The 13,661-nt window shown below is 39.0% G+C and overlaps 1 protein-coding gene across 3 annotated transcripts in view; it reads right to left on the minus strand.

Annotated features, from left to right (window-relative positions):
- Window positions 1–13,661, minus strand: part of MEI4 (meiotic double-stranded break formation protein 4) — a 77,155-nt gene that overhangs the window by 42,794 nt on the left and 20,700 nt on the right. For all 3 annotated transcript variants that reach the window (XM_027696906.1, XM_027696898.1, XM_027696914.1), the window contains exon 3: window positions 11,108–11,643. In XM_027696906.1, the coding sequence (XP_027552707.1) occupies window positions 11,108–11,643 (536 nt within the window). The remainder of the gene's footprint in view (window positions 1–11,107; window positions 11,644–13,661) is intronic.

Consider the following 13,661-nt stretch of genomic DNA (forward strand, 5'->3'; position numbering starts at 1 on the left):
TTAGTACCTCTTTTCTTATCTTACTGTCACATTGCTTCCTTTGTAAATTGATGCTTGTCATTTATCTCTCCTCCTGTTCATGTGCCGCTATTTCTCCTATCTTCGTGTCTTGGGATTCGATACATATTAATTCAACTCTTTGCTCCGTAAGCCTCATCTGAAGCCCTTGCTCTGCCCTTATCTCTTCAAAGGATCATAGAGTGTTAAGGGTTGGAAGGGACCTTAAAGATAATTTAGTCCCAACCTCCTTGCCATAGGCAGGGACACCTCCCACTAGACCAGGTTGTTCAAGGCCTTATCCAGCCTGGCATTCAACACTACCAGGGTTGGGGCATCCACAACCTCCCTGGACAACCTGTCTTAGTATCTCACCACCCTCACAGTGTAGAATTTTTTCCTAATACCTAGCCTAAATTTCCCCTCTTTCATAATCTTATTCATGCTTTTCTCCACTCTTCTAAACCTGATGTTCTCTGCTAGGACCATCAGTTGGCTTCACTGCTGCAAGCTGCTGCAAGCTGCCAGTATCAGGCTTGTGCCCATGGGCAAGCTGTGGGGTGAGAGCCAAAGGTTAGAGGAACAGGGTGCTAACAACGGTCCTCTGCTGCTGACTCTGTGCTGGCTATACTGAAACGCACTCTTCAGGAGATGAGTCAGGGACTCCTGAGGTAATAGGAACCAACCTACTGACTTAAGTACAGCCTTGCTGAATTTGTGGAATGAGAAGGGAAGATCTCCAACTAAGTGCACCACACAAACTCCTCACAGTCATCATTACTGACCATGAAGCTTTTACGTCAGACTGGGAATGTGAAGATGCAATTTCTTCTACTTACAGATTGGAAATAAATTTATTTCTTCATGGCTGCCTAAAAGTCACTCTCCAAGTCACTGATCAGCTCCAACTTAGTACCACTTCCCTAGTGAAACAGGCAATAATTAGTGCATCTGCTTGCTCCTGTCCACAGGCTAAACTAAGCCAAGTCGGCTGCTGCTGCCACATCGGCAAGGGGGAGCGATGAGAGACCACAGAAACTGCTGTGAAGCACAGATGCACTTGCAGAAACCTTCTTACTCTCTCCTTTCCTTACTGTTTCTTCACACCACAAAGGCCTCCAGCAGAAGCAAATTTCCCAGACTATTTCCTAGGTATTTACCCTCCATCCTAGCACAAGGGAAAGCTGCTACTGTTGACATAAGGATGACAGACTCAGACCAGATCCAGCACACCTGCAGAGAGTGGACTACCCTTGACTAGTATGCCCTCTGATTGACTGACATCCACAAACCTTTTCCCTCCTCTTCCTGTTAAGTATAAATGCTCAGTATAGAGCACAACTTGCTGCTACTTCTCTAGCTGTTTCTTTATCCAATAAGAAAATGTAAAACATTAAAGAACATCTTTTACAGTTTCATTAATATTTTTCTAGTATGAGCTCCATAACAAATGCTTTACTGAACACCAGATAGATAAAAGCTACCAAATTTCACATCTGTAAACGCAGTTTATTTTACAAAGAGTGTTCTTATGTTGTCCTGTCACAATCTATCTCTGATAAACTCATGTTGCATCTTATATAATTTATCTCTAAATCTTTAATGGTTCTTTTAACTTTGTTAAAAAGCTTTGCACACTTTTAAGATAAACTGCTACCCTGGTAACTTCCACTTAACCTTCCCTTTCAAACACTGAGCATACTATATTAGAAATTCTACAGTTAGAATCCCTGGTGGCCTAGTGGTTAGCATGCGGGACTCTCACTGCTGCGACCTGGGTTCGATTCCCCGTCCCCCGGGCAGATGGAGCTCATTAGCCCTGTGAGGCCATCCATCTATGAGAAGGTCACTCTAAACAAACCTACGTCCTGAGGACCTCACTGCCATTGTCCAAGCTTGCTTGGCCCCGGCAGATGAACCTTAGGATTAAAGGGTGGGCTCAGTTCAGCGCAGGCTGTGTCTCACCTAAAAAATCCATTGCGCAGGCTGGAAAGGTAAAAGACCTTTCCCAAAATCTTCGTTCGCGAAGACTGGCCATTATTATTATTACAGTTAGAATAATACTATCTCTGATTCTAATCTTAATTCACTTTTTTCTTTCAGTCGCATAGGATAAAAACTTGTCTTTCCCATTTTGAGCACCTTGCATTCTCCCGAGTTGGCTAATATATATATAACAATGACATCTAGTTAATGGGATAAAACACACATAATGCATATAACAGGCCCTGTGCACATGTGTATTTGTGTTTTTTAAACAAGAATAAAAAAGGCAAACCAAGTAAACAAAAACTACCAACACAAAACTAAAGCACAACCAGAATGTCCATTAATAAAATTCACTGTCATGTTTAATGTAGTGACTACCTCAAGATGGTAATATCCATTTCCATACACTGAAACCTTGCTCTATCATCACACTAATCACTTTTACAGAAAAGCCAACACTTTCTTTGTGACCATGCAAACATACAAGTCATCAGTTCATCTGAAGACTAAGTACAAAAAAATGGTGTATTAAAAAGTTAAGCTAACTACTAAAGACACTTAGGATCCTGTTGGTATCAGTCTTCAACAATAAATTTACTTTAAACAATGCTATCTTGGCCGAGATCAAGAACGTCTGCATCTTCTTGGGATTCATCAATTAGGCATCTAAATATCTAATTCATCCAAGAGGCTAGATCCAGTAAATATTGTCAACAGAAAGACAGTATCAATCCCAGTTAAACAAACAGTATTCACAACAGCTGCCACTCAGACACCTCTAATGCTGCTCCCGCCCATTTTTTTAATAACTACTGTAAATAGTCTGTTGATTATCAGGGAGGAGCTCTAGATACACAGTCTTCCAGACCTGAGAGATTAAAATTTATATTACTCTTGATTCTTCCTTCTTAACTAGTCGTAGTCAGAAGCCTTGCATAGTTGAAGAAGTGCACATCTGTCTGCTGATGCCGAGTTGCTAAGCCATATTAATGGATACAGAAGACAGTATGCAACAAGTGTGAGTTTGCTCAGAGCAAAAGAATTATGGATTCAAATTTTTCATCTGCTTAGAAAAAGTCACTGGATAAATAAAGAAAACTGGTATTTTTTAGCTTTTAGATTTTTAAACTAAAGAGTGAATTGATCATCCTTAAAAAGAAGCAGGAATATAAATAAATGTCTCATTTAAGTGTCTAAGATTTACAGCCAGTTCCTGCAAATGAAAATGGATTTCAGATGTTTATTTCCCAATCCTTCACTCTTTTTCTCCTGCCCACAATGTGTGAGCTACTTTGAATACCACTTAGAGATGCCTACAAAGTACAGAGGTATCTTTTTTAGGGTTGTGGATTTCACTTCAGGAGTTGAGCACTAAAAGACAAGCAAGGAATACTCAGCTGTTTTTGCAACTGTCTGTAGACAATATACAGCACAGAGCTTACTTTTAATTTCTATCCTATCACCATAACACAAACACACACCCTACTTGGGCACATAAAACGTATTTCTTACAGAAGCATGACAAATTCAAGCTGTGAGAAAAGTTTCATTAGTAAACAGGCAGAAGAACAGAAATTCCCTAAGATTCTAATTATTAAAGTATGTATATACATTTAAAGCTATGCTTAAGGACTACTATCAAAACCCCCTTGGACATACAGCTGCCCTCAAAAATTAGAGGATGTAAGAGGTAATTTTCCCCTAAGGCAAAAAAACCCCAAACATCAACAAACTGAATTTTTCCATTAAGAGAAAGACAATTATTACAGCAGAAACGGTGCTAAAAGTGGTCTGAAAGTAACCAGAATGGAACTTAAGAGCTGGGATAAATAATGATGTGTTGGAGCTAAGGTGGTCCTATTGCCCCTTTGAATAACGAACTACTATGGCATGCCTGAGACCAAAAAAAATGGAACAATTTTAGGTCCTTTTGTTAAAAAACATGTCTAGGATAACAGAAAAGAAGATCTACATAGAATTCAAATTATTTTACCCAGGTATTTTAAGTGATAGGCTGAGGAATGGGCTTTGATGCTGCAGTTCCACATGGTCTCATCTGGAAATATCAGAGAGATGCCAAAGAAGTAAAATGATACTGCTAATGTGAAGCTACAGAAAGAGAGCTCTGACAGAAAGCATTCACTGGAGAGAGACTAGGGGCAGAGGAAAGAAACATACAGCTTTTGATACATATTTCCTACCATATTTAACAAAAACAAGAACTTTTGTAATCTTGCGCTAAGGGCCCCTACATATTTCATTTGTAAATCAAAAGAACAGCAAAGGCCTACTCCACCCTTTTTCTTCCCCAAATGGAAATAATCCATAATACCCTGAATACTACTTAATTACTTGCACAAAAACAGGCAATGACAATATCTGTTATTAGGAAAAGAGATGATGCTGAGCAAACAGCATTACAGGCAGGTTGGAAACCATGAATAAAACTTTTTTTGTCTTAATAGTAGAATCATAGAATCGTAGAATCAGCCAGGTTGGAAAGGACTTCCGAGATCATCAAGTCCAACCCTTGACCCACTACCACCACGGTTACTAGACCATGGCACTAAGTGCCACATCCAGTCTCATCTTAAAAACCTCCAGGGATGGAGAATCCACCACCTCCCTGGGCAGCCCATTCCAATGTCTGATTACTCTCTCTGTAAAAAATTTCTTCCTAATATTCAACCTAAACCTCCCCTGGCAGAGCTTAAGACCATGCCCTCTTGTCTTATTGATAGTTGCCTGGGAGAAGAGACCAACCCCCACCTGACTACAACCTCCTGTCAGGGAGTTGTAGAGAGGGATGAGGTCTCCCCTGAGCCTCCTCTTCTCCACGCTAAACAACCCCAGTTCCCTCAGCCTCTCCTCATAGGACTTGTGTTCAAGTTCCTTCACCAGCCTTGTTGCTCTTCTCTGGACCTGCTCCTGCACCTCAATATCCTTCCTGAACTGAGGGGCCCAGAACTGGACACAGTACTCCAGGTGTGGCCTCACCAGAGCTGAGTACAGGGGAAGAATCACTCCCCTGGACCTGTTGGCCACACTGTTCCTGATCCAGGCCAGGATGCCACTGGCTTTCTTGGTCACCTGGGCACACTGCTGGCTCATGTTCAGCTTCCTGCCAATCCAAACTCCCAAGTTCCTTTCTGCCTGGCTGCTCTCCAGCCACTCTGTGCCCAGCCTGTAGCACTGCAGGGGGTTGTTGTGGCCAAAGTGAAGGACCCAGCACTTGGCCTTGTTGAACTTCATCCCATTGGAATCAGACTATCTTTCCAGCTTGTCCAGGTCCCTCTGAAGAGCCCTCCTGCCTTCCAGTTGGTCAACACTCCCCCTCAACTTAGTGTCATCTGCAAATTTCCTAATGGTACACTCAATCCCCTCATCCAAATCATCAATAAAGATATTAAATAGAACTGGGCCCAACACCGTTCACCACCACTCTCTGGGCCCGGCCCTCCAGCCAGTTCCTAACCCAGCATAGAGTGCCCCTGTCCAAGCCATGGGTTGCAGTTTTTTCAGGAGTATGCTGTGGGAGACGGTGTCAAAGGCTTTGCTGAAGTCCAAATAGACCACATCCACAGCCTTCCCCTCTTCCACCAGGGGCGTCACCTGATCATAAAAGGAGATAAGGTTGGTCAGACGGGACCTGCCCTTCCTTAACCCGTGTTGGCTGGGTCTAATTCCTTGTCCATCCTGTAGGTGCCGTGTGATTGCACTTAGGATGATCTGCTCCATAACCTTGCCAGGCACTGAGGTCAGGTTGACGGACCTGTACTTTTCTGGGTCCTTCTACTGGCCCTTTTTGTGGATCTGCGTGACATTCGCCGACTTCCAATCATCTGGGACCTCCCCAGTGAGCCAGGACTGTTGGTAAATGACGGAGAGCGGCTTGGGGAGCTCTTCCGCCAGCTCCCTCATCACCCTTCGGTGGTAAAAGAAAATTCTGCTAACTTCATCCTGTAGCTCTTCTGTAATTGTAGCTTTAGTGCGTGATGTATATCAGCTGAGGCTGCCTGAGGAGGGAAGGTGGACAAAATTTTCTTTAATTCATTCCTGTCTAGCTGCTCCTGTGATCCACTTTACTGAAGTAAATGAGAGTCAGTCAGTTTGGCAATTGCTTTACAGTGTAGTGATTCACAAGAGAATGGATTTTGCTTAACATTTCACTTAAACAGCTCTCTACCTAAGACAACAGGTTGCTGAGAAAATTTAATTCAACAATCAAGAGATTCAAACATTGACCCTTACTAGACCTTAAAATCCAGACAATATGTTTTAATATTTTTACAAATGAAATGTTCTTCCACTATATAGGCAAAATTCTTTGATTGATGAAAATGTACCCATGACAGTCCCCTTGGGACTCAACTAATTTAGGAAAACTGAAGCCCACTAATTTTACAGTTGAAAACCACCAGTGACATGAATAACTATTTTTAAATCTTAATTGTCCCTAAGCAGGCAAAACTCCTGTAAACTGATGAGTTAAGGCAGTCCTGGTTGACAAAAGATTGTGCAAACTACACACAGTCGGAGGAATTTATTGTCACACACAACTAGTTGGAACATGTATTAAATGCATACTGTTGCATATAGGAAAGCATCAGAGTAACTTCATGATTACTCTCTTCCAGGCAAATTCAGTCATTAATGAATCATATAAATTTCACTACCAAGACTCAAAGCCTGGTTTCTGATTAATGAGTACTGTTTTCAACTCCACAGGCACACTTCCATACATTTCATTATATAATTGCCAATGAGATTCAAACATTTTTCTTTCTGCTTTTCTCTGTACTACATTTCAACTTATTTTCATAAAGAATTATGAATTCTTTCTCACATAAATACCCAGTAAAGGCATTAAACTACTACTCAGAACTTTTGCATTTCCTCTTCTGCTAAATATATCAACAGTAATATTCTCAGCACTTGCAAAATTCTACATAAAGACTTTCAGATGAAACAGGAGAGAAAAATGAAAATGGGCAGTAAAGTTCCAAACAGGATAAGAGAAGTTCCTAAAGACTATGTTCAAGACTATGTACATCCAGATGCACTTAATACTAAATAACTTCAAAACAACTACCCTAAAGGTAGGGTAGCCAATTTCCAAAAGTGAAAAGGGTTAAAAAAAGAGAAAGGAAATACCAATAATCTTTTTTGTGTGTGTGTGTGTGCTCTTTGAATGGAGCAGGCAATTCATGACTCTTAAAAGTCAATATTGATGTTTTAAACAGCATGAGAAGTAAAAAATGACATATCACTGAAACACATCTCTCTTCCTTCTGGGTCTTGTTTGAAAGAGATTATGAGTGAGATGGGCCAGAGGCATGAGGTATTTGTTGAACAGGAGCCCAACACAGCTCAACCTTACTCTAGAATCCTAAAGGCAGTGTTTGCGGTTTGATTAACTCCTTAAAACAAGAACTCCAAGAAACAGACATAGAGCTCTGTACAGAACCCAGGGTGAAGCCCAGGATCTTTTGGTACATAATTGATGCATTAGCTGTGCTCCAAAGTACAGTATCAGCTGCACCTAAAAGAAGTACAATCAGTGAATTGAATTGTCTTCAATGCTAATAAGCTAGAGTGGCACCACCAGGGGTCACACACAGAAACCCATGTAATGCAGCACCCTGTGACTGTATTTGGCTATGACAGCTTTGAACATACCTGAACCGCACTGAAAGAAGCCAAAGATAAAACTATTTTTCTTCTATCTCCAAAGTAACAAATGAGACTCTGGATTCCTTAAAAATAACTGTCTTTAAAGTTTCACATAGCTGTATATACAAGAGATGCAAATATGACATGTGTGAAATGCCTTAATTTCTGTTGTATGGATTTGACTTCTAAAGCTAATTCTATACACTATGAAACTACAGCCAGCCCAGATTCACCACAGCAGGCTTCCAGGCAGGCTCCAGGATGTCCTCTCTGAAGTGCCCTACTGTCACTAGCTGTGCAAAACCTTCACCAGAAATATAAACCACATATCCTATTCTAAGCAGCATGGCAAGTTGGGAATCCCCAATGCCTCTGACTGTTGCATTTTTCTGGTATAGGAGAAATGATCCCCTGTTCCAGTACATCCTGGACAACAGAGACAAACCTCAATAGAACAAGCACCTTTCAGTATCAGTGAGTGAGTGATGTAACCAGAAGCAGGAGAAATGCACATTTGCTATGTCCCTGTGGAGGTGGATGGAGATAGGTGTTGTCAAATTCCAAATGGGTAGATTAAGGAAAAAAATGTTCTGGTGCTTCCTCTCTGAAGGAGAAGTGACAAAGTAATTTGTTAGGAGCTGTAATTACATACCATAGCTTCTACCAGAGTTTTCCATGGGAAATGTTTTCCCATGTTTTGTAGAGTCCATTTGAAGGTAGTAGAGTCCATTTGAAATGAAAGGGAAATTCAAGAGGCTACTTGAAGTTTTTTGATTTAAATAATTTTTATATTTTAAGTAATATTACCTTTTATTTTACCTCACATACCTTAATTGATAGACTTATTGTTTTGTCCTTTTGATACTCATGTCAATTTGGAGTTTCAAGCCAAAAACTGTATCCAAAGTGCACAGCTTTAGGTAACTGAATCCAGGAAAAAAATTTCTGGGTACGTCTTTTCTTGTTCCTACAGCTTCCAATGCTTTATAATCAGAAATATCTCAAACAACAGGGCTCAACAGTTACAGCAAGTAATTCTGCTACTGTTTTTCTTCCTTTACATCTAATGCAGAGATAATTATCTGTTTTCCAATTCTCAAAGTTTTTTTAAGTTATTTAACTTGGTCTGAAAAATGCTGAGACTGCTTTTGAAGATGAGGCATTAAGTATAATCCACAGCCCCTTTGCTCTTTGTTCACTTTTTGAAGGTGTTTCTCACAGCCCTTTGTACTTGAAAGCTCTTGACAGTTTTATAGGTGAGGATGGTAAAGGGAAAGTTGTGTCAAATACTATACAGCTGTATTGATGGCTGTCTATACAAATGCTTTTTGGCAGTAAGAATCGATACAACAAAATTCTTAATACTTTTATAGTGGAGGGATTTAGGCATCTTCCTGGAACTGAAATTCACATGGTTTGCCACTCTTTCCAGATGACAGCCTTGTAATTAATGGTAATTTTATTTTAAACATATAATCTTGACAGTTCAATCACCACTTGAGTAAACAGTGATGATTAAAACTGAGGTATAAAGGGTCCCTGGGAGATATTTGGTACACAGCACATGAAGAATTAGTTATACAATTTACACTACTAATTCTGAATTCTGCGTATTTATTTCCATATTCAATTCAGTTTAAAGAAAACCAAACCTCTAAAAGGATTTTTCAACTAATCTTTATAAGCATTGCAATTACTACACACAACTTTTTTCCTGTTCCCCTAGAAATCTGGAACCTCCACAATTATACCTTAGTAATTGGTTTATACAATTTTAAACTCAACTGTTTGATCCAGGTAATGGCTGCCCATAGTAATGACTGTTAAGCCAATATTTTGGTGAGAGCAAGATATAACACATCGCCTAAAAAGCCATCTGTTTTAGTGAAGTTATTCAGAGAAAATATGCCACTTTCAAATTAACGTGGACATACTCCAAATGATTTAAAAAAGCATTTTGCAGAGTTGAAACATCCCTGATCTATCAGGGTATTTTCTCTCACTTAACTTAAACTTTGCCAGGTTCCTCCAATCAACAAATAATCCCTCTCCGGATAACCTCTTGATTGCTCTCCCACAATTAACATTGCTTTAATTATTTATTGACTTCCCATTAGGGCAGAAGAAGGGAAATGGTGGAAACACTGGACATCATCAACTATGAAGAAGTCCTCAATAAAAGACTGCTCAAACTCTCTTTGTTCTGTATCTAGTGATCACACAAAAAATAAAAGGAGTCACACCTGTATGACTCCATTCTTGATGCCACACAAATAGAAGGTAAAGACACATTCTTTCAAAATACTTGCCAGGGACACCTCTAATTAAAAACTAAGTATCACACTGTGGTGACACTGAAATGGAACACATTCTGGTATTAGAGACACAAGGCTCTAGTCCTGGCAAGATTTCATTCTGAATGCTTTCTAACCAAAATACAGGTATATCCTTCCCAGCCAACTCCCTCTTAATTTGGTAATAATGTTTGTTTGATGTTTCTGGGGTAAATAGTCAATACATAGTGGGATTCATATTAAATTAAGGCAAATGGGTACATCCATCCACACATGCAGCACATGTCTAGGCTCTCATGCTAAAGACAACTTCTCACCCTAAAATAGGCACCTAGTACCTCATCAGCATTCTTTAGGTTCCAAGGATTACAGGGGATCCTCATTTAGTATAATAATAGTGCAGTTGCATACATGGGGACACTAAATTGGTACATCTAAGTCTCAAACAATACCACCATCATGTCTGTTCCAAGTCACTCTAAAAGTCAGAATGAAAATCAAAAATCCTAAGACAGGCAACAGAATCCACTACTTATGGGGCATCTTATGAAGACAGTCCGGGCATATTTCAGTTGAATGAGGAAACTAACAAGATGATGCATGGAACAGCACTGACTGATGTGTACAAACAAAATGCAATGCAGTGCTATTTACTGTTTATGCTGGAGACATGCTATTTCTGAATTCTTCACTCATTTGCTGATCTATTTTTAAAACACAAATTTGCAAATATCTAGAGAGTGAGAGACCTTCTGCAGTAAACCAACCTATTTTATCTAGGTGGTCAAAAAAGAATAAAAATAATTGCATATTCATTACTTTGTGAATATCTACAATATATCTTCAGCAAGAGAAACAATGTGTTTTTCTCTCATATTTTCTATAAAGTTGCTTTTAACTGCCTTTTTATCCGTTCTTAAAAGACCTATACTCAGGAATAGGATAGAACTTCTTGCATGCATGAACAAGAACTGTTTCAAATGCTTTAGAGCATTTATTGCCCATATCACATAAAAGAACAATCACAAAAATCTCAAAGTGGTATTCTTCAAAATATAATAAGGCAAACTGATATTTAAGAAGTGCATAAAACTAGGAGAATATTCCATTATACTGAAGTGGGGTAGGAAAGATGGAAGATATTTTAAACTTACCCTATTGACACTGCTGTTTCTTAAAATAATTTGAATTAGATTTTTCTTAAATTCTTCCAGCTTCTTGAAACACTTTTTTAAAACATGATTAGATAGTTTAGTATCAGTTATTAAACTGACCAAAACACAAACTGCTTCAGTAAGAAAATTCGAAACTGGAAATTTAGGACTGTTGTAAAAAACAGTCAGTCCATCAAGTAACTGAGACACTGAATTGCATATGGTGAAAGAATCATTCTCAAGCTCTGAGAAATCTGCTTGAAGAATTCCTCCTTCTGACAGTTTTCTTATTTCAAGCAAATGTTGCAAAAACTGCACTGGAGCAGTCAGAGATTGCTCCTTGCTACTATGGCAAAGATTCAATGGGGGAACTTCGACATTATGCTCAGATTGGTGAAAATCTGAAGCTATGCCTAAAGAATCAAATGCAGAGTCATTAGAGACATCACATCCAGAGTCTTCTAGCTGGCTTGAGTAATTCGTAGGGTTTATAGATTCCCGATTCAGAAGAGTTTCAGCAGAGGTACCTGGTTTTCCTGAAACGCAAAGGTGAAAGTTACATTTGTGCAATGTTTCATTATGTATGCTTATGGAAGGTGCTTTCGGGCAAAAATCACATATTACATGTGTATTTTGCTCCCCAAGAACTTCCCATGACTAGAATTTAGCTGTCAAAGAAGACGTTATTTTTAAATTAAAGTCAAAACTTTTACAAGGTAGTGTCTATTTGTGAACAAGGTGTTTTATGCTTACAGCAATTTTGAGTTTCAAACTATCAGGAATTTTAAGTTTTCACATATATAATTTAGGTAGATATAACACAAACAATTTAAGTGAATATCTATACTCCCATTAATTCCCAGGGAAGAAAATGCATGTAAATTTCTGGTGCCCTAAACATTTTCACTACTTTTACTCTCAAGAACTCCGACTGCTTTTAAAAGACAGTGAAGGTCTGTTACTATAATTGCATCAAATAAGATATTCTCCTTTATGTGTACTCTTTCTCCCCAGTTAGGTAAGGAATTCTAACAGAGTCAAAGCTGAACAGAACATTACACTTGATTTTTTTATTATTTAACAAAGAAAAACATTCAGAATCAAAAGCTTCTCCAGTCACCATCTATCTCATCTCATCTTCTTCAAAGACAGCCAAACTACATTACAGAAGATATGCATTGCATTCACACCAATAAATTACTTTTGTGTACTACTGTAGAATCTCTTTCATCCCATTTCTCACATTAAATACATTTAAGACAGTACCTCTTGGCATAAACACAGTACTAAGTGACAACAGACACCTGTTCTACATGCAACCTATGCAAAAAGATCACACAAAACAAGCAAGAGCAGTGAAGTGGAAGACCAATGCACATAAACATCTTGGTGCCACAAGGCACCATCTGGTTCTGCTCTGCTTACCAGGGCACAGCCACAAACTGCTTCTCCTCTCTTAAAAAACTTCTATATACTCTTCATATTTTCCACAAGGATCCAAAGCAATACCATACTCCTCTCTCTTTGTATTCTTAAATTAATAAAAGAGTTTATAGTTGGTTTGGCCTAAAAGGAAATAAATGTTTCATTTCATAGCAAGTTAAAGAAAGCATTTTTAACACAGAAAATATCCCTAGGCAGCAATCCACAGTGTTCTGTGTGCTAATAAAACACTACTCAAAAATTTTTATATAGATTTCATTAAATTTACAATTTCAAATTGAATTCTGACCATTACTTTAGTCCCTGAAAACATACCAGATCATCCAATGAGGGTACTGCTACCAAGATCAAAACTGGAAACATGGTTTATTTATTTATTGTTGAATTTCACGCCTTTAACATTCAGACGTATTCGAACTGCACAGGATTGGTAACAATTGGCTCAAAATGAAAGGGCCGACTATAGGGAAATCAACTGCTTTTTCCAGGACATAGGAAAAGCTGGGCTTTTAAGTCCAGCCTAGCATTTTACAGAATAACACTGTTTCCAAATGCCCTGCATGCCCAAACTTGGAAAGCAAGCAAAGAAGCAAAGCACGCTTCCCATGGTCTGACTAACATGAACAGGCACCAATCTCTCACGTCTTCTCTCCCTAGGGTTTTGAGCAAAACACATTCCAGAAGAAAAAAACTGAAAGTTGGTTTTGGTGTCGTTTCAGGAAAATAAGCCCTTCTAGGGAATCCATCTACTATGAGTTCCACAATGTGGGTATTTTATTCCTGTTCTTAATCCCACAAGGCAGCAGTGAAAATTGCTCATGAGGATATAATGCCAGAAGTCAAAAGAAGAAAGCAAGAACTACGTGCAAAAAAACTCATATGTATGTTCGCTGATTCTCTTGTGGAAGGAAAAAAACTAGCAGAGGTGAAAGAAAGGAGAAGAAAAGAGAAGAAAAATGGAAGGATAGTAAAGCAATATCCACAGGAACCAAACTTAAGCTGTTCTCCAGCAGGAGACAATGTTGCATTTACACTTGGGTTTATATTCACTGACATATCAAACTCCTGTCCCATGATGAGTGTTACAGTCCCCAATATCAGCATATTCCCA

Source organism: Neopelma chrysocephalum, unplaced genomic scaffold, assembly GCF_003984885.1.
Source record: "Neopelma chrysocephalum unplaced genomic scaffold, ASM398488v2 Primary Assembly neopelma1_23b, whole genome shotgun sequence".
NCBI classification, from domain to species: Eukaryota; Metazoa; Chordata; class Aves; order Passeriformes; family Pipridae; genus Neopelma; species Neopelma chrysocephalum.